General features: G+C 39.2%; 1 protein-coding gene across 9 annotated transcripts in view; it reads right to left on the reverse strand.

Annotated features, from left to right (window-relative positions):
- RALGAPA2 (Ral GTPase activating protein catalytic subunit alpha 2) overlaps positions 1 to 21,226 on the reverse strand; it is a 324,605-nt gene that overhangs the window by 99,520 nt on the left and 203,859 nt on the right. For all 9 annotated transcript variants that reach the window (XM_032351550.1, XM_032351548.1, XM_032351549.1 and 6 more), the window contains 5 exons: positions 16,226 to 16,997; positions 15,339 to 15,410; positions 11,021 to 11,144; positions 8,751 to 8,906; positions 2,868 to 3,026 (listed from right to left, as the gene is read on the reverse strand). In XM_032351550.1, coding sequence (XP_032207441.1) covers positions 2,868 to 3,026; positions 8,751 to 8,906; positions 11,021 to 11,144; positions 15,339 to 15,410; positions 16,226 to 16,997 — 1,283 coding nt within the window. The remainder of the gene's footprint in view (positions 1 to 2,867; positions 3,027 to 8,750; positions 8,907 to 11,020; positions 11,145 to 15,338; positions 15,411 to 16,225; positions 16,998 to 21,226) is intronic.

Below are 21,226 nucleotides of genomic sequence, written 5' to 3' on the forward strand. Positions count from 1 at the left end.
ATCTCTGCTGACTAGCTGTAATCTAACGAGGCGTCTGTGTCCCAGGGAGCCCGCAGCATGTCCCTGGCGGTATGTGCAGTGTGTCGAGTCTGCGTGGCACCCTTTGTCCTCGCTCACAGGCGGCCTTTCCCCTCATTGTCCATAATATCCTCATGCATCTGGGACGCGTGGAATGCATTCATACTAACAGACTTACCATTGTTTTCTCTCAGAAGCTTTGTTGAGCAAAGACTGCATCACGGTTACTGATAATTATATTGCTTAATTAATCAAGACAAAAAAAATTTGCAAATCATTGCCTGGTTGCCAAGCAGGGAGATAAAAAATGACAACAATACAAGCTGAAGCAATATAACAAAAGTAACAGCTATCTGATCAGAAATTCTTATATAATGAAGCTATTAATGCTAAATCGGTTAATGTTAACATTGCTCCAGGTGTCTCTACTTAGATGCAAACAAAAAGGCTAACATTATGGATATAAAAGGCCAAATGTTGCCATGGATTCTGTAACCTGATAGAGAGGACAGCCTTTTCATTTGATTAGGGAATGCAATTTAAATACCAGGGACTGAAGCCAAACAAACAGACTTTCCCTCCACAAGCCTCTTGCATTCACCCTGGGGTCAGTGGTTGGTGAACAAAAGGTCAGCCACACTTGCCCTGGAAATGTCTGGATTAATTTTATTACATTGTAATGGTTTGTACTTTAAATGTGGGGATAACACTAAATTTCCAGTTGGCTATTATTCTCTTCTTCCCTAAAGGGAAGGCTTTTGGATTGAAATATTAAGACAGTGATTTGCTCAATTCACCTTGTCAAAATTTATGACCAAATTTGTAAAACTTACATTTTCTAAAGAAATTTTGAAAGTATGTTAATACTTGTTTTCATGTGTTGGAAGTGTAATACCTTTTTGAAAAACCACTTTTTAAGAAAGTTAAAAGTGTGACCCTTTTGACACTGTGAAGTGAATTGAAATACCTTTTATGTTCTTTTTTTGCCACAAAAAATAATGGTGACATTTTTAGGACATTTTAGAGGACCACACTGAAAATGAACTAATAAAGCCAGTTAATCCATACTAAATAATAAAGAATCATGTTTTGCAGATTTGGAAGCTATAGGACACTAAATCTGTTGGTTGTCTAGTATCAACATTTTCAGTTTAGTTCTTAAAGTCAGTGTTCTTCCCGGACAAACACAAACATTATTAGTACTCAGAGCCATTTTCTTATACAAGAATGAAAACTTTATACAAAAAGACACGAATCAAAGATAACACAAATATTTAGTGTGAAGAACTTGTGGCATCTTCACTCCCTGAATAGAAAAGAGGGTTCCCTTTATGTCAGGCTTCTCACCAGCCAGAGTGGGGCTTTTCTGAATTCAGGAGGTGACCCACACTGTGTCTAGTCTGAGAAATGATTTATTATTTATTCTATTTTCATAGTAGTGACTATAACTGAAAAATTACCAGCAATGGTAATAACAACAGCAGCAATTAACACTTACAGCTTTTATTCTTGAGTCAGCCACTGTTTGAAGCACCTTTCACTTTTTTTTTAATTTACTTTTATTTTTTACAGTGTTCCAAAATTCATTGTTTATGGACCACACCCAGTGCTCCATGCAATACATGCATAATACCTCCAAAATACCAACTACCTTTCACTTCTTAGCTCATTTAATCTGCATGACTTTAACACTTTTGATTATGCTATAAATCCCAGAAAATCTCAGTTACCTATTATTTTAAAGCTCAAAATACAGAGTATGTAGAATGATAACTTTTAGTTCCTTCAAGAGAACAATTTGGAATGAAAATGAAGATTACACTTAATACCAACCTGAAGCACCAAGTCATTTTCTCGAGAAGTGACTTAACTATGCTAAATGTTTAATTAAAAATGTAAAAGCAGGGGTGTCTGGGTGGCTCAGTGGGTTAAAGCCTCTGCCTTCGGCTCAAGTCTTGATTCCAGGGTCCTGGGATCGAGCCCCACATCCAGCTCTCTGCTCAGCAGGGAACCTGCTTCCCTTCCGCTCTCTCTGCCTGCCTCTCTGCCTACTTGTAATCCCGGTCTGTCAAATAAATAAATAAAATCTTTAAAAAAAATGTAAAAGCAAACCCTTCTACTAATAATTCCAACACAAAAACAAGTCCCTATATAAAGCACCACTAAAATACCACTAAAGGCATGGCAAGGATCGAAAGTGCAGCCAATTTAGTACACAGCACATAACCATTGGATTGTTCCAGCCATTCTCATGATCAATACCAATTGATGTGGCTACATTGATTCTGTGGCAAGGTGCTTCAATTGTTAAAAATCATCACACGGGCGGGCTGTGCTGCAGAGGCCTAGCTTTCTTCACAGCCATGCTCGCAATCCTTCAGGATTGACCCCCATTAGCAGCAGTCAGAGGCTTGGTGAGCAGTGCCTGTTTGTCATGCAAGGTCGAATTCTATACCCACAGCCATCCACAAAACGCTAGATGTGACATAGGGCTCATTCAACTCTTATAATTATTAATCAATATGTCCCAAATTTAAAATTACCATTTTTTAAAATTAAAAAAAAAATTTTAAATTCAAAACATTTCAAATACCATGAATATCTTCAAACTGTAATTCCCAAAGAGTCTAGACATAAAAATACAGAATTCTGTGCTCCTGAGGAAAGACACTGTGAAAATCCCAATTCATACTGAATTTCCATATGGCATGTGTAATTCAGATATATGTGAGACATTCACCAGTTGGAAAAAAGTCCCCTTTAACATATTTATATCATTATTTTTCAAAAACAGTGAATCATATGGTAAATGCTATATGAGTCAGAGTGATAATGTGGTGAAAACGTACCTCGGGTTTCTTCGTGATCGCGATAAAGAACATGTGATTCTTCACTGGGTAAATAATGATTGAAACGTCTCCGAAGGCAGTCGGGATAATTCCCCTGCGGTAGTCCCTGGAGTGTTCAGACCAGACAATGTGGACCTCGTCATTCCCCAAGTGACGGAGCTGCAATGGCCAATTGGCTCTTTATTAATCAGAGTGATAACAGCAATTTATGAGGGGTCGTGGCTAACAAATTGAATTATAATACTCAGAGGCAAGAATATTTCACTACTAAAAAAAGGTACAATGCCACTGTCTTCTATGACGATTTGAAAAAAAGATAAACACATGAAAACACCACTTACTTTCTATGGAAATACACTGGTACTGAGATGATGCATATAAGCATGGCAGGTACATTACTGCTAGAAGGGGATGAGACCTTTTCAAGGATTTTTTTAAATTGAATTTTACTCCTGTATTAAAGCCTGATGCTTTATACTGCTGAGCATGTCTCCAAACAATTAACAACATGAGCCTTTTATTTCATATTACAATAGAGCTTCATAAAACTCTAAATTCAATGGTTATTAAGAAAAAATATGAATATGAGACCAAAAGCTACTATAACACAATTGTTACCAAATGTATAAAAACTAGATTTGTGACAAAGCTTTAAGAAAAAGTACATATAAAATTACCTTTGTTTAAGAAACTAATAAGTATTACTTAAATTTAATAACAACAATAGTAACTAGCTTTCAGAGAGTTTGTCTTACTATCCAGAAAGTATGTTCACATGTATTGTTTTGTTAAATCTTCCTACTCTCTGAGGCAGATGACATCATCTTTGTGCTATCTGACAGGGAAGGGATGGGGCTCAGAAAGAGAAAGGCACCACCTGACAAGGTGTGCAAATAGCAAGGAGCAGAGCAGGCCTGGAAAACTGGGCTGGGGCCTCTAACTTAGTGTCATTTCTACTGTTCACAGCCATCAAAGTTGACAACAAAAGCCAGTTGTACTGTCACTGCTCAAATAGCGTAACCCACTTTTTTGGGTCATTTTATAGACAAAGAGGCCATAAAATCCAAAAACAAGTCAGCTACTACCCCCAGGATCTCTAAGAAGGGCTTAGCATGCCTCCAAGGAAGAGACTCTTTGAGACTTCTTCCTGGGCTGAGCTCTTTGGCCGCAAGAACACCCTTGATGAAGGTCCTGTGTACTGACTGTGAATCCTGGGCTGGAGAAGGCCCTGCATGAAATTGTCTGATAAGCCGGAGACTGTGACTAAACAGACTAGATTATAAAGATTAAAATGTTGGCCAAAATTAAAGTTCTACAACCAGAAAGGCTGACTGGTGAAGGCCCTCTGACACCTGTTGAAAGTCTGAGGTTTGGTTCTCTCACATGCTGCAGAAGAATGCGATCTACCATCACTTGGGGAAGCATTTCTTGCTTCCTAGCTTATTTAATAGACGAACCCCAATAATGACTAAATTCAGAGGCACTATTAATAAAATAGTGATGCTGCACCAAAGGTAATGTAGTTTTGTATTTAAAAAAAAAAAAAAAAGATGCTCTGGAGTACCATGTATTTAAAACACGTTAATATAAAGCAAATTTTCCTTACACACTATTTGACCACAAAAGAAAACTGTGAGGTGACCCCCAACATGGCCTCTTTTCCATTTACAAGGTTACAAAGGAAGTTGGTTTGCGCAATGCTTTCCTGTTCTTCACTCTTCTGTGCTTCTGGGAATGACTGTTTGAGTCAATTTTTAAAAATTGACCTTTGTACTACAGTGAGGTACGGGTGCAATTACAGGTAACCCCTATGAGAGGGGCACATGATTCAGCTGTGTCTGAGCTTGGGCACTGGGATAAACACAACTGTGGGTGTTGAGCACAAGTCATGATGATCTAGAACAATTTAACAGCATCTACAACTTTCTAAATGTGAAGTTACCCAGTATATCTTTCTTCCTCTTCCCCCATCACATATAAAGGTGAAAAGGGTAGCAGGCAAAAGGTGCAGCCATGCCATCGCCACCCATAAATAGTTAAAAGAAAAACAAGGACACCAAATTCTCATAGCAAAACTGAATGTCTCTCTATATTCATCTATTTCCACCTCTCTTTCTTTTCTCTTTCTTTTTTAATAAAACATGCCAGGATCTCACAACACACTCCTGAAATTCAATCGTTTTGGAGTGAAAACATAGTCAGCATTACCAGCAACACAATAAAGGCAGGTTTTCAAGGGAAATAGGAATTGTATCAAATTGAAATGTTGCTGGGGTGGGAGGCGGGTTGGGGGAAATTTAGCCTAGCAGAAGAAAATTGTGACAGTACGGCTGCCATCACCCTGTCAAGAGAGGCAAACTGCCAGGTGGTTTTGTTGTGCCCCTTGACATAATGCCGGCACAAGAGTCACAATGGGAACAACACACCTACTAAACACCCTTCAAATGTGGGGCTACCACCTAATGCTAGCACCCTAAAACCTGTGATGGCTCCTTTCAATCCAGAAGCATAAGTTGCTCAAGGCATTTGCTCTGAGGTAATACAGTGATTACTGAAATTTCCAGTTACTTTCCCTTTCCTCAATTAGGTTCCTCAATTATATAATTCACATAAGTCTCTCCTAATTCTGTTTGGGTTGTGTTCTCAGAACCATAGCAAGGGAGAATAGTATCACACTGACAGACCTGTCCTCCCAGTGTGGCATTTCTGTAATTAAGGAAAAGCTATTTCTGTGTGGTAATGATACAATTTTCATCATCTCAAAGCTGCTTTCAATATCATGTGCTCCAGATCTCTGGACAAGTCACAGTTTAATTGGCTAACTAACAAAACGAAGAGCTAAGGCCACAGGACCCACTGACTAGTAGATCTGAGCAAAGAGCAAAAACATGCCCTCTTCTGCCTCAGATAAGAACACAAGCAGGTGAAATAAGTAAGCTAACCCGGCCGTGTCAGAATAGGAAGGAATACTCTGGAAGCTTCAATGTGTTGCTCAGTGTAAAGGGGATTTCATGACAGAGATGTCATTTTGTGAGTTCTGGAGAATTCTGAACAGAGGGCCCCCTATCTAAAATCCACCAGTGAGTTTGTTGCGTGCACACAAGTGAAGCTGGTATGACTCATGTATAGTCTGGGAGAGACTGATGAGTCTCGTCCTGGGACGGAGCTGTCACTCATGCTCGCTACTGCTTCAGTTGCACAACAGGCTCCAGAATGCACGGATGCTTAACAGGCTCAGAACAAATGCTCGCTTCTTCAGTCTTAAGAAATCAACCCCATGTCCTGCCACTTCTTGTCCTGACAGAGTTTCAAAGTCCCTCCGCCTGGGCCCTTCAGCCTGCTGCTGCCAGGCGGCATGCACTGGTGACACTGGTCATGGTACACACCTAATAGGCTGACCTCCTTTCCCGACTAATTGCATTACATCGCCAGCTGGCTCCAGAAGGAGTCGTCTGTTTGATTGAAGAATTCCTGCTCCTCAGTAGGCCCGGCTGCTACTTTTACTAAGTAACAGTCAGGCCTGACATCCCCATTGTTCAGCTGACAGTGTGCCCATCCTAAAATCTAAGTTTTATTTGTAAATTAACCAAGAAACTTCCTGCCAGAACAGTGCTGCCTGGAGACTGATAATGTGGGCCTTTCATCCCTTTTCACTCGTACTGTATCACTGCCAATTTGTTTTTTATGCGGCTGGCCAGCCTGAGGCTATAAAAGCCTTGTAAGACATAAGTGCAATTATAGTCCTGGAGTCAAATGAATTGGACAAATCCAATAGCACAGCTCTGTCCCCACTCTGCAAACCCCTACAGCAGTTAGATTAGCTGTGAAAAATCTAATCTAGCTAGAGCTAACAAATTTCTGCAGTGAAGGATCAAGAGTTCAGTATGGGGTTGCAACCGGATTGTGGAATTGAAAAAGTGCCCCCATGACAGGGGCAGAAGAGAGCATGAATCACTTTAGAATTTTGCAGCTCATTTTTAAGCTGTTAGGGACAATTTAGTTAGAATAAGACAAGGAACTGTGGGCTGCTGTTACTGTGACTGATTTTTAGTCTGGCTGTGAGACATCCTGATAAAGAGAGTTTGTCACTAATGATGCTAAATCTCAGAGCTGCAAAAGGTATCAGCTGAATTTTGATTATTACAGTAGGGAATCTTTCAACCAGGCCAAGCCTTGCAACATTATTTATGGCAAGGCGTTTTATCAAGAAAACATGATGTCTTTTCGTGAAAGAAAAAAAAAAAAAGAAGAGAAAAAGGAAGAGAGGAAAAAAACCAAAAGAATCCTATCTAGGAAATAATTTTTAAAAATATTTTAAATAAACCTATTAACAAAATAGTTCTCAGTCATAAAAAAGTCACAGAATATGGCAACACATTTGCGGATTAGCAGCAATTTACAAGGCACTGCAAGTATAAAGGATATAGAAGCCCTGCCTAAGGTCCTGATAATCTGAAACAGAGCAGGGTCCCCCTTCAATAAGAATATCGCCACCAGGGTGGCCATTAAAACCTAAGCCATGGAGGCAGCTCCTCCATGCCTGAAGGAGGCAGCACATGGCCGTCATGCTCTGCACGTCCCAGACACTTAGTCACTGTGAATACGTTGTCTGTGATTGCGCTGCGACCCAAGTTCTGAGGTTTTATGAATACCACCGCCCACGATATAGGTGGTCTAGACATCTGGAGCTGTAGCGATGAAAAAGCAAAACTGCAGAGAGAAGAGATGAGGTGGTAACAGTGGGGCCCACTGGCCAATATTAGTCACTCCTAATGCGGCAGGAGAAAAAGGATTCGATTAGACCAGTGGGCAATGATGAGGGCTGATGTTAGAAATCCTACACCAGGCACCATGCTAAGCAGTTGTATGAGCATTATCCATTTACTTCGCAACAACCCTGTGACTGTTTTTAATCTCGTTTAGTAGATGGGGAAACTGAGGCACAGACTACTAACAGTTGAGCTCACGTCTGCCTGTCTCTAGACCCTGGCTATAACCACCACACTTAATCCTTTAATGGATTTTTTAGTTCCTCAATGAGCTATTTTCCCATCCACTGAGGTGCTGCTGTAGTTTTTTTGCATCCTTGTAGGAAGTGAGTGGGTGTGAGGTAGGGATTCCAGGCTCACTCTGCCACCCACTAGAGCAGGCTAGCTGTAGTTGTTCCTTTCATCTGGAAACTCAGAGAAGTGGGTCAGACTTCTAGGCTTCCTTCCCAGACTAAAATTCCTCTTCTTTTAAGGTGCTCCTCACCTCTAATAGAGGGTCACCTGAAGTAACCATCTTGCAGGTTTGAAAGTTCAGGGCCATGTACCCCTGGGGAGTTCCTCAAAGGTGGAGGAGGTTTCCTCTCAATTCTAGAGAAAATTGCCTCCTGGGCCCAAGTTGGAAGAGAAACAAGGTCAGTGCCAAAGGTGGGACCCCTAGGCAGGAGCACACCTGTACTTGTGATTTTCACAGATACTGCCCAATTGCCCCCCGGAAGCCTGGGAGGTGCCTGCTTTCTCAGCAATTTGTCAGGACAGAGTCCTTGCATCTTAAGACCTTTGCCAACCTGAGAGGTCAACAATGCTATTTTCTGTCAGTTAATAGTCAGATGAAGGAAGATCCAAAATTAACAACATTTAAGACCCTTCCTTTTCCTATATCTTAATCTTAGGATTTAAGACTCAAACTTTTCATTTATTTCTTTGTCTAATTTTGCCAAGTTAGATATTTCAGATTAATTACAACTGTAGCTTGAGAAGAAATACACTGAAATTGCACCCAGAGGAAATCAGTCTTGGTGCATGTCATGCCAAGGGCTTTGACTGGACTATAAGAGTCTCACCTATAAACCATGGTGGCTAAGAATGGTCCTCAATCCTCAAAGAGACTTCTTACCTTTTTGGTGAGTGAATCATCTGAGTCTGATGGCATCCGAGTTGAAACGTGGAAAATCACTTCCACAGTCGAGGTAGCATAGTAAGGGGCAGTCTGCCCTGTGCTGCCATTGCGTTGAAGTCCGCCCATGAACCCACAGTGGGTTGAGAGATCCACCTGATGCAGGTAACAAAGAGGGAAGAGTGAGGGTCAACCCTAAATTGTTTTCACCAAGCAAAAATGTCCTTTCTTTTAAAGAAATATAATTATTTTCATTTTGATTTCTGATAACAAACAAATACTAAATTAGACAAAAGCAAAACATTAAAGAAACCTTCACAATGTGGATGTCTAGGTAGCTCGGCTGTTTAAGCCACTGCCTTCAGCTCAGGTCATGATCCCGGAGTCCTGGGATAGAGTCCTGTATCGGGCTTCCCCTGCTAGGCAGGGAGCCTGCTTCTCCCTCTACCTCTGCCTCTCCCCCTGCTTGTGTTCTCTCTTTCTCTCTCTATGTCAAATAAATAAATAATACTTTAAAAAAAAAAAAAAAAAAAAAGAAACCATTACAATGAAAGTGCTCCAAAATCCTATTAACCTAAGAAAGGCACCATCACAAATTTGATGCACATTTCTCTAGCTTTTTTCCATCTTATACATACAAACATATGAATACGTGTGTATGTATGTATATTTATATGTGTTTATGTACACACACACACACACACACACACACACACAGAGCTTCCCTATTGATGGATTTATGGGATTTTCTGCTTTCTCAAACAGTGCTGGTATCATCAAATCACAAGAAGCATTCAAAGGCATGTTTTGGTAGGATGTTATATCAAAGATTACAGATGTTTTAAAATTTAACAGCCATGGGGCACCTGGGTGGCTCAGGTCATGATCCCAGGGTCCTGGGATCGAGGCTCATATCAGGCTCCCTGCTTCCTCCTCTCTCTCTGCCTGCCTCTCTGCCTAAATAAATAAATAAAATCTTAAAAAAAAAAATTTAACAGCCATTGCTAAACTATGCTTCAAAGGGGTTGTTTTGATTTACACCACTACTACAAGTCTGGAAGTTATCATTCTTTTATTATTATTTTTCTTTTTCAAGTTATGGTGTGAAAAATCACTTCTTAGTCATTGCCTAGGACCCATACCCCCTTTTTAAAATTTAACTTTTCATGAACTAGTATTCTTTCAGTAAAGCATCTATTGTAACACAACTGAAAAAAAGCAATAGAAGAATCTCTTCTGTGCCAAATACAATCAATATATACACTAAATTAATGTTCTAGTCTTTTCTTAAAACTCCAGTTAAGAATGTGTTGGTTTAAAAAGTATATTGGTTAAAATGATTAAGTATATTCTATAATAAGTAAAAAGTCACTTCCTTAGTAAGAAGGACAACTTATTGGAGTACAGTTAACTCTTTCAGACTAAAATCTACTTGACATTTTGTAAAGTACATGGTCTTGACCTTGATGTAGGGTTCTCCTGTTCCCATCTTCATATTAGCTTCCTTGTTAACATTTAACTCTCAGAGACAAGTCTTATTTATGTACCTAGAAAGTTTCCCAAAGCACAGATAACCAAGAAACCAAAACAAAAGTAAGGAAAAGTAAGGGAACTATTTCAGATATGCTGATTTCCACTATAACTATTCTGAGTTCTTTTGGATTCTGGAGATATAATTTCCTTTAGATTTATGTTCCAAGAGACAGATAGGTGTGTGTGCAGGCACACTTGTGTATAAATGTATATGTCTGTCAGACTATTATTCAGCAGAGAAAAAGCAAATTCTTTCAGTATCAGTCATCCTGGGATCTCCCTTAGGGAAAGAGGTTGGCTGATAAACCACAATGGCTACTCTATTCTATTTTCATGACAATTTTTGACTTCATCCAGCTCTTTCTTCGTATTTTTCACCCACCAAGTCATTTATTTCTTCTCCAATCTTCATACTGCAGCTAAAACCAATGCTTCTCTGCCCATATTTATCTTCTCTTCCCATATACTGTCTATGGCTGGGTGAGTCAATTTGACTACTCGCTTTGGATAAAAAGAAGATGAAATTTAACATTAAAGGAAAAGTTAAGGGAAACAAAAGTTCATGTATGAAGTACTGAAAAGCAACTAACAGAAGATGCCAAATTCAATACATGCATCAACTCTGTAACACTATCTGTACTGGATTTGAACGTAAAATCTTGTATGACTGATGTTCAGTTTATATATATCCTTAAATAGTGCTGGTCAATAAACAGCTCCCAAATGAAATGAATTACCTCCCATCCAAGTCCGGCAACAAAGTCTTCGTATGCTTGGCTTCCTCTTTCATTAGAGAGGATTGAACACTTGTCTTCTTGACCTTCAGCAATGTAAAACACTGCAATTTTGTGCGTTTCACGGCTATAAATTTTTCAATTTAAAGGAGTTAGAATTCTCATATTTAAAATTTTATTTCACTACAGCTACCAGCATGACTCCTAATACAGAGCTTTACATTTACGGAGAATTTACTAGGGGTCAGTCACTGTTCTGACAAGGTTCGACACATGGTCTCATTCACTCTTGCAAACACTCTAAAGAGACAATTATCATCACTTCCCTTGTAGAGGTGGTTGAAAGGAGGCACAGAAAATTAAACAAAAAGCACACAGCAAGTGGGAGGCCATGAATTGAAGCAGGGCAGTCTGGTTCTTGAGATCACTCTCAGAACATGTGACATACTTAACAGCATGTTAGAACACATTATTGGACAAACTCTCTACATTTTCGGTGTAAAAAAAAATATATGTGAAAGCATTTCACATAGATGCCAGTTGAGACTAGGTCTATGTGACTGCCTATATTTTACTTAACACACTTTGAAAGAAGGATACTAGATAGCTCCCTGACTGGAACTGTACCATTCATCCACTTCCTCCATGATGGATTTTGGGTGCTTTACTGTTAAATCAAGTTAGCATGATCTGTACTCTGAGGACAGGAGTCCTGCCTTTTTGCCCTTTGTATATGTACCCTGGTCCTTGGCATATAGTAGTTGCTCAGTTAAATCTGTGTTGACAAGAGACCCAATGCTATATATAAATATATTAATAACCAATTTCTACAAATTATACCCTAAAGTGTTAAAATAACTAGACTTTTTTACCTGGCAATTTGGTGATGGTTTAGAGATGAAGGCACTGTGCTAATTCAGAGCTTTCATCAAGAACCACTCATTCTGTGGCCCCATCATCCAAGTTTTATTCAAGTCTCTATTTTTTTAAAATTTTGGATTATCACCAGCAGAGCAGTTCTACCTTCCTTATTATTTTTGCATTGCATTCTGAAAAATCTCATAGGAAAAACTACCAAGTGTCAAACATAAAGAAATATTTCTACAGTCTTAATTGTTCAACATCTTAACACCATAATCTGATTAGACACCTATACTAGTGGAATTTAGGTTCTATATTTTAACATATTTGCAAATATTTCCTTCTGTAGGACTTATGTTTTTACTTAATAAGCAGAATGAAATGAAACTGAACTAAAAAGTCATAAAAATAAATCAAGGATTCATTTCTCCCACAGTTCATGAGTAAAATTAGAAAATACAGAAAGGAAAGAGAAGAAAAAAAATTCACTTATGTTCTCTGCTTCTATGTTGAAATTGCAACTGTTAGGATTTTAAGATGCATTTTCACATACAAAAGTGAGTTACTACACCCTGTTTTGCAACTGATAATTTTAACTCAAAATATTTGTGAATACTTTTTTTACTGTATAAAATATGCATAACATAAAAGTCACCATGTAAACCATTTTTGAGCGGGAACACTTTTATATCATGTGTTTGTATGACAAAGTTATTAATGGTTGTGTAACGTTCCAGTATACGAATATACCTTGTCCCAAATCCTTATCATTGGACCTTTAAGTTGCTTCCAGTTTTAAAGACACTATAACATTATCTTTGATATGTCCTTTGAATACATTCATAGAAAAAGAATCTTAGTCATTGCCTACTTTTAAGGCTTTTGATGAGCGCTATGCTGCTACCTCTGGAGAAAGTGGACATCCTGAATGCTCCGACTGGCATGGCACAAGCACACAGTTGGCGGCACCTCTCTTAATGGGAACCAACCATTGCTGTGAGAAGAGGGAAGTTTTATGGTGACTGATCCAGGGGTCTGATGCTCTAGAGTAGAGACCATGTGCTCTCAGACTGTCAGAAAGCTTGTTCTCAGGTAGTACAGAGCCCTGAAACTACCACACCATTTATTCCTTGAGTGACAGGCAGGACACACCCACTAGAATCTGACTAGCTTATTCTCAGAGCTATAATAATTTGGGGGCTCAGATGATGACAGAGATCATGACTGTCTTTTTCAACAAAAGGAGAAAAAGTATAGTCACTCAATTCCTTTCTGTAGCTCTCTCTGTATATTCAAAAGTCCTCAGCATGTGATTGTTCTCTGTTCTATACATATAACAAGACCATCTCAGGTTTATCTGAAACATTTTTGTTGACTCTCCTCAAAGTCCAAGCTTTTTATCTTGTAGTTGCTCGCAGGTCCTCGAGTCCTCATTAACACAACATGGGAGCACAAGAGCTAAGCCCCAGTGACTGCCTGACTGATGTAGGTGTAAGGAAAGGTGACCTTTAGCTGTAAACATTCATCAAATTTCACATCCTCCAAAATGTTAGCACCACAGAGAGCCTGCCAGGATCAGACGCTGTGTCTGGTCTTATTAGAGCCAGGCTTTTGAAATGATAATTAGCAACAGCACTTCATATCCATAAGCTGCACCACCAATGCATGAAGGAGCAGGTAATTCAGGAACGCAGGCACATAAAATCAACATTTCCTCTTCTTCATTAGAATGCATTTTTCTTTCTTATTAGGAATAGACCAAAATAGCTCAGTTTCCTTGTGCTGTCACATTACAAAGCCAAACAAAGAAAAAAAACCATGATTTTAACTTTCACTTTACCATGTGGTGACAAGAGGTATTAATATTTAAAAGAGAAACCCACTGTAATTTGCATGTGCGTTCATGACACCTTTTACATCTTCATTATCTTCACGATATATAGATATATAGATGATAGTTCCCACGCAGTCTCTACTTTTCCTAAGAACATGCTAAGCAGGAACTATGCCTTGACAGCAGGGAGATAAACTGGTATCAGAAATAAACACAGCCACCCTAACTAAAAGTTGAGGGACAAGGTATATTCTTACCTGTTAACTAACCAATACATGGACTGTCTAGATTTCTCATACCTAGAGTCCCCAACTTATTTCCACTTTTTTTTTTCCCCAAAAAGAACCTCAAATACACCCTGTACTATTAACAAAGTAAATTGGTACCTTTTTTAGATATTAAGAAGATACTAAATCCAGGAGTTTGGATTTTAAGCAAAGGTTAATCAAGGGACATAAGATTTGCTGATCAGCTCTCCAAAGCCATATTTTACTGCAACAGCACCCCAGGGAGCTCATCCAATGGTACCTCATGCAACTAAAGTGCATTAACACTCAAATTGGCCACAATTACAAGATACCGATGTATTCACTTAATACTAGGAAGCATGGAATAATTCAACATATGCTTGAAAAGCTGAGTTTGGAGCCCAAGTGACTGCTTGTTTAATACTGAAGGACAAGAGGGAGAGAGAAGTGAACCCCTGAGTCCTTCAACAAGAAACCTCTCACAGAGTTTCCACAGAGAATTTGGTCTCTATGCCTCTAGAGAAAAAGAAACATAACAACAATTGGGAAACTGAATATGATGAAGGGCAATGTGAGGAATAATGGCTTCAGGTTTTTCATCTGTAATGAGATACCTAATGATATTCTATGGGGAATAAGAGAGGAACAAAAAGCTATTTTTTAGAAAATGAGATTTTTAAAAACTAAGACTAAACAAGCAGTTTATTCAAGACTTTGAAGCACCTGTTATGTACAAAGCACTACACTTACTATTGCCTGAGATGGTTTTGGAAGCACACATTTCCCCCAAATCAAAAACTGGTCCTGAGTTCATCTGTACAATTACTTCCAAGATTGTACAGATAAGGGGCACACCTGAGATTTGACCAGCTTTGAGAAGAAGCCTCACTACTAGGAAATTACTAACTGAAACACACTGGTTTTAAGCTTGCCCCCGTTATAGAGCAGAGACTGCAGCCAGTGCATTGGGACACAACACAGGTTATACAGTCAGACTTGCTTGGTTCAAACAACATGGTTACATGTGAGCACAGGTAGGTGTCTGAGCCTGGTAAGCCTCTGTTCCTCACTGGAGAAAGAGGAATTTAATCTCTACAGAGATTAAACGAGAATGAATGTCCACTGGCTGCCCCATGAAAAGGTCCTCAACCAAAGACAGATTAGATAGGAGCAATGACTTCTTCTCAGCATAGTAAGCATGTAAGCTTACTCCTCAAGGGGGAAAACACCAAAGGTATGGCATGTGCAGATGTTACCAGATTCTGATTACAGAATGACCTTTGGGTGTCTCTGCAGGTGTATTCATTCCTGCAGCTCTGTCATCCAAGCACACATTCTCATAGGCAGGAAGGAAGTAGAATGATATACTTCAACATACCACTGACGGGAGTCCAGATTTTTTAGCTCTCTCAATAGTTTGGAATTTTTCTTCAACAGATGGAAATTTTTTCTATTAAAAAAAGAGATGGAAGAAAAGATATATAATCACAGACCAATTTTCCCTTTCCAATCAATCAACAAACCTACCTACTCATCTATCCACATACCTATCCATAACCCTCTTCATTCATGAAAGATTTATGATCTGAGCCCACAGAATGAGCTCCATTCTCCTTAAGACATTTGAAGGCATCAAAATTCCATGACACCCCATCACTATCCACTGGATGGCTCGGAGTTGAATAAGTGTGTCACTGATGTGTGTGTACCTGTCTGTGCCTTTTTTCACTATCAGCTCTGCTGTGAATCCCTTTTCCCTATATCTGTCCTTAGAAACCCCACTCCACAGTCAGGATCCAGTTCAAGCCCAGCCCTTTCACAAAGTCTTCCCTTACTGTCCGACACTTTGCACTGGATTAACTGTTCCTCTTGGACCCCCATGTCGTGCTATCTTTCATCAGAGTTGTGTCAAGTCTACCTGCTTCACCAGACCTCAGGTGAGATGGTGGCTTATTCATCTTCGGAGTCCATTTGCATCTTTTGTGACAACAGAAGCAATAATGGACAGAGCAGTAATTAAAACACACACACATGCACACAGAAAACGTCTGATACTCTTTAAAATGTAAGAGATGTCTGAAATTCAGTATGTGCATCAGTAGAGCAGAATTAGTTCCACTTGTAGCTTTAACTTAGCAGCAGAAAATAAACAGTAAAAGTAGAAAGAAAAACCTCCATTTCTATTCTCTGCTTCCCAAACTGAGAACAAGAACAAACACACAAAAATAATGATAAAATAGGTGAGGGTCTAGAGAGGATTGTTACCTTCTGTCCCAAGAATTCATCCCCAAGTCATCAAGCAACAACCTGCAGAAATAAAAGGGTCCTCGTGGCTCTACTGGTGAGGGCTGCTCCTGGCTGGTGATCTTCATGGCTGAGTCAGAGTTACACCTCTGGATGTAGTTGTCTTCTTGGGCATTCTGGCGCAAAATGACCTCAATGATTTCCTTCTCCTGGTCACGGTTCATTCCCCGTGGGGGTGGGGAGGGCTCATTTAGATTTAGCTGTGATGGTAAAAGGCATTCGGGACTTGTGTGGCCAATGTTTTCAAGTAATTTGTCGAGGACATCATCTCCCTCCTCAATTTGAGAAAAATCCTTCTGAGCTCCCAAAGCTTGAGGTTGCCAGCCCGAAATCAGAAATGCAGGATTTCTGCTGCTGGGTGCTAAGCAGCCTTCCAATGGTCCATACAAAACCTTCCCGTCCCAAGAGTACTTCCCTGAGATATCCCGAACGATTACTCTGACGTCTGACAAAGCCCCCCCCCGTGAGCCACCTGCTGGCCCTTCTGAGGGTGTCTGAAGGTAGGAGATGAGGGTGCTGTCATTCAGCACAAAGAGCTGAAGGTTTGGGCTCCGGAACACCTCGGAAGACAGCTCGGGGGCCTCGGCGTGTGCGTTGTCATGGTTCTCACTGACCAGGCTGTGCAGCACGGCGGGGCCCCCACACAGCGGGAAGTGTCCCAGGTGGTTCACCAGGTGGGCCATCACCATGCGGGCAGTCAGGGGGATCAGCTCCAAACTCCTCCTTTTCCGCTCTGTGAGCCGGGATAAGGGAACATAGTAGACAATGGGGAAGGAAGGTTAAAATCTGTACTCAGAATGTTGAATTTGTTTTAGTCTGGGCATTTTTTTCATCTATTTTCTTTTTTGACACTAATTCTATGTGAATTATAAGTATAATTTATATAGATTGCTAGAAATAAGTCAATCAGAGAAAGACAATTATCATATGAACTGACATGTGGAATAAGAAACAAGGCAGAAGATCATAGGGGAAGAGAGAAAAAAATGAAACAAGACAAAACCAGACAGGGAGACAAACTTATTATAAGAGACTCTTAATCTCAGGAAACAAACCACAGGTTGCTGGTGGGGAGGGGAGTGGGGGGATGGGGTACCTGGGTGATGGACATTGGGGAGGGTGTGTGCTATGGCGGAGTGATGGGTGTAAGACTAATGAATCACAGACCTGTATCCCTGAAATAAATAATACACTATATGTTAATTTAAAAAAATAAATAAACAAGAAAGCAAATAAATAGATTGCTAAAAGAACCAACTTCCATGAAGATCTCATTCTAGGGACACTTAAAAATCTGTAGATACAACAGTAAACCAGAGAATTTCCCTGTCCTGAAAGAGCTGATGGTTCAGGGAGTTCTGGGAGGTGAAACCTGCAGCAGGAGAGGATCCAGTGGGAAAGGTGGTGGGTTGGAGTGGAGGTCCAGGTCACAGAAGTTACTCTACTCCCTTCACCAGGGTAAAGGCAGATGCTGATGAGGAAATGAATCAAGCTTGTGATGTCGTGGATGGATTTGACGAAATCTGCTTTAAGATCTTTGTGACAATTTATGTTTTGTTGCTTGGGCATTTTAAATATTTAATGGAATCTGATTCATTAATTAACTCACAGAAATAGAAGGCTTTAACTGAATTTGCAGTTGATGATTAAAGGCCTAAGAGCAAGTGACTTACAAAATGTTTAAGGCTTCAAAAGTATAGGAAGACTGACATTAGCATGTGAAGGTGGGCTCTGTGAAATGCACGAGGAGTAAAGGAAGAAGCAGAGAAACAATTGGTAAACACGGAGGGAAACAACCACTTAAGCTTCAGAGTAGTCAGAGAAATTGTAATTTGCCAAGGTTAGAAAAGAACTGTGTATTAATCGAAGAACAACTGAAAATGAACTCTTTTAATTTCAATAAAAAATATCACTAGATATTTAAGTAAGACTTGTACTTTGGATTTAAAGGTTTAAGAAATACTTGGTTTCTAAAATCATAATAGAAAACTCAAATATTAATTAAACACAAATAACTCTAAATTATGCTTTCTGATGCTAAACAACTTCCTTCTCAGACATTAAAAATTCAATGAACTTATCTATGAAACATTAATTGTATGATGTATAAATCCTACCAAGAAACAATCAAATCCTAGAGTGTAGGAACCTCAGTGTGATGACTGATGAACAAGATCGTCCTTTTTCTTGAATTTCTTCTTAATTTTTGCTATTCAGTGAATAAGAAATCACTGTATGCAAGAATGCAAAATAAAATCTTACATGAAAACTTGAGTTTTCATAACCAAAGGTCATTTACATCCATCTCTGACAAATTCAACGGTCCTTCCTGACCCTTGTAGAAAAGTGTATGATTTCCATACAGCTGAGAAATTTAAGCACCTCAACTAATTCCCCTGAAATCACAGTTATGAATGCCTTTGCTTTTGTGTCCATATTAACTTTTTCAAAAGTTACAGATGCTTTTTATTCATGCTTATCATTCCATATGAATATGTGCTCTGTCAGAAATGTTAATGCCCCAAACAACAAAGACATGGCCAGCTGGGGGTTCAGGAGGCTATGGTGACAGCGCATGGTGATAACTCGACAGAGCAGGCTACGGAACTGAGGACAAAGGTCCAATTTGGTAAAGCCCAATGCAGACAGTTATAACTGGAAAAGCAACTTTCCTCTGTTTTTACTTACAAAGGTTGTGCTTTCAATCTGAGATACATACAAATTTATATTTTAAGGAATGTGTTTGAATTCTACAGTGGGAAATCAAGTGGAGTCACACTAATCAAGCCATAAACCATGACACACCCAATAAAAACTCCAAATATTTTTGGTATTGAAAAGTAAGGAAAGGAGTATTTGTGAAGTAAAAATTGTTTTTCCTGACAGAAAAACTTCAGCTGCATCTACTGCCTGTGGTTCCCTGAAAAATAAAGAGAAAACTAGACTCCATTCATGAGAAAATCTCATAGCTTCCACAAACCATGAAAAATATAATCTAAATATTTATCTTATTTCGCTAAATTTAGAGATGAAACAGAAAGGCAGTAATTTTAGTTTTGCCTTTTAAATTTCAGTTTTTAAAGCTCCCCTCTTTCCTTCTTTTTAAAGCAATTAGGTATTAATGATGAGAAATTTGAGCACCTGTGTTTACCATCAGTGGCTTTTCCTTGAGCTAGGCCAGCAGGCACCTCAGCTGGAGGCAACTGAATGTGTCTCTTGCTTACAACTATTTGAAAGTAGTATTTATATCAAATAGTACATAATAGGGAATGAAAGAGTCACTTGAATATAATAGATAAAAATACAGTATTACTTCCCAGAAACATGAGAGAAAAAACAGTTTGGTTATGAATGATAAATTATGACACTGAATGAAAACAAAAAACTCTCAAATACAAGCACATTTGTGTTTAACCTAAAATACTTCAGCTATCATCTTTAATTTTCCTCTCATTCTTAAGAGGGTATACCCACAACAAGAGTGTCTGTGCATGCCAATATGTTTTAAAGCTGCTTTGCTTTTTTATCTAGTTAGAGTGTTAGTGAATTTTAAAACTCCTTTGCCACTGAAGTTCAAATAGTTACTTTTAGTACCACAGAACTATGTTAGGACAAGCAGCTTGCACAAGGTCTGAGGTTTTCTGGGAAATAAAGTCCAAGAGTGTTGTACATTGAAAGCAAGGTGGTCCCAAAATTTAAATGTGCATTTTTAGGTTTTTCATTTTCCACTAACCTATCAATCTTCTGCTATTTTCAAGTGACAGTTCATAATATGTGGTCAGCCTCTTTTAGGGACAGCCAAGTGAGATGAGTCTAAATTAATGACTTTCAGAAAAAGTAAGCTACTTTCCTTCTAGGACACAAACTGCATGGTAGGAACTAACAAAAGAAATGGATCAAGGATCATTCTGATTATTTTTTAAAGATATGGCTTAAATTTATAATCAGGAAAATAGTGCACTTTATTTTTAAAGATTTTATTTATTTATTTGACAGGCCCCTGGGATCATAACCTGAGCCAAAGACAGACACTTAACAATGGAGCCACCTGTAAATAGTGGACTTTGAAAGAAAAGCGGAAGTCCAGAAAAAGACAACTAAATGATCAAGCAAATGGAGGCCAACTGAGATGACAATGTGAAAATGTGCCAGGTACCATCCACCACCATAACTAAAAGTCTTCAGTCTACTCTGTGGGAAAATCTCAGAGTAAATACTGTGATATTTCAGAAACTTGGTCATTATATCTTCAATTCAAATTTCACCTCCCTTACTTCTGACTTATGTACCTTTGGGAAAATCCCTTTATCTCAGTTGCTCATCTATAAAATCAGGACTGAATGATTCCAGAGCCTTTGCCTCTGAATGGTGCCCCCACTCTTATCTTCTTCATTATCACCTGGCCTGTCCCCTTTCTCTTGGCCTAAACCATACTCCAGATTCCACAGTCTTGCAAGTATAGCCCTGGACTCTATGCCCTCATCTGGCTACTGTCCTTCCTTTCTCCACCACAGGGCCTACAAGAAGAATGTCTTGGGGGTCTGAATAGTCAACCCCAAATCACTTGCTCAGGTTATCTGGCTCTAGACTAATTGCCATGCCTAAAGTATTCAGCAAAACTCATCAAATGCTTAGCTGAGAAATAAAAAAGCTCTTGTTTTGGCTTCACCCTCCCTGATGGTTTTGAAGCACCTAGCACTGTTTACTTTTCTTGGCTCCTTATCCCCTTTCTTTCCTCAACTTTTCAGAACTGACTCTTTCTGGGTTCTTTTTCTATTTCCCTGACTTTGCTTTCCTGGTGAAATTATCTTATTCCTTTTTCTTTACAGTGTTTTTCCCCCCTTAAGGTTCCATCCTTGGACCTAGGTTTTAACTTGCAAAGTCCGTAACATTTTCATGGATGATCTAAAACTCCACACCCACATTTTTTTTTTTTTTTTTTTAACTTTTAGACAATTGAAG

This window comes from Mustela erminea, chromosome 7 (assembly GCF_009829155.1).
Source record: "Mustela erminea isolate mMusErm1 chromosome 7, mMusErm1.Pri, whole genome shotgun sequence".
Lineage (NCBI taxonomy): Eukaryota > Metazoa > Chordata > Mammalia > Carnivora > Mustelidae > Mustela > Mustela erminea.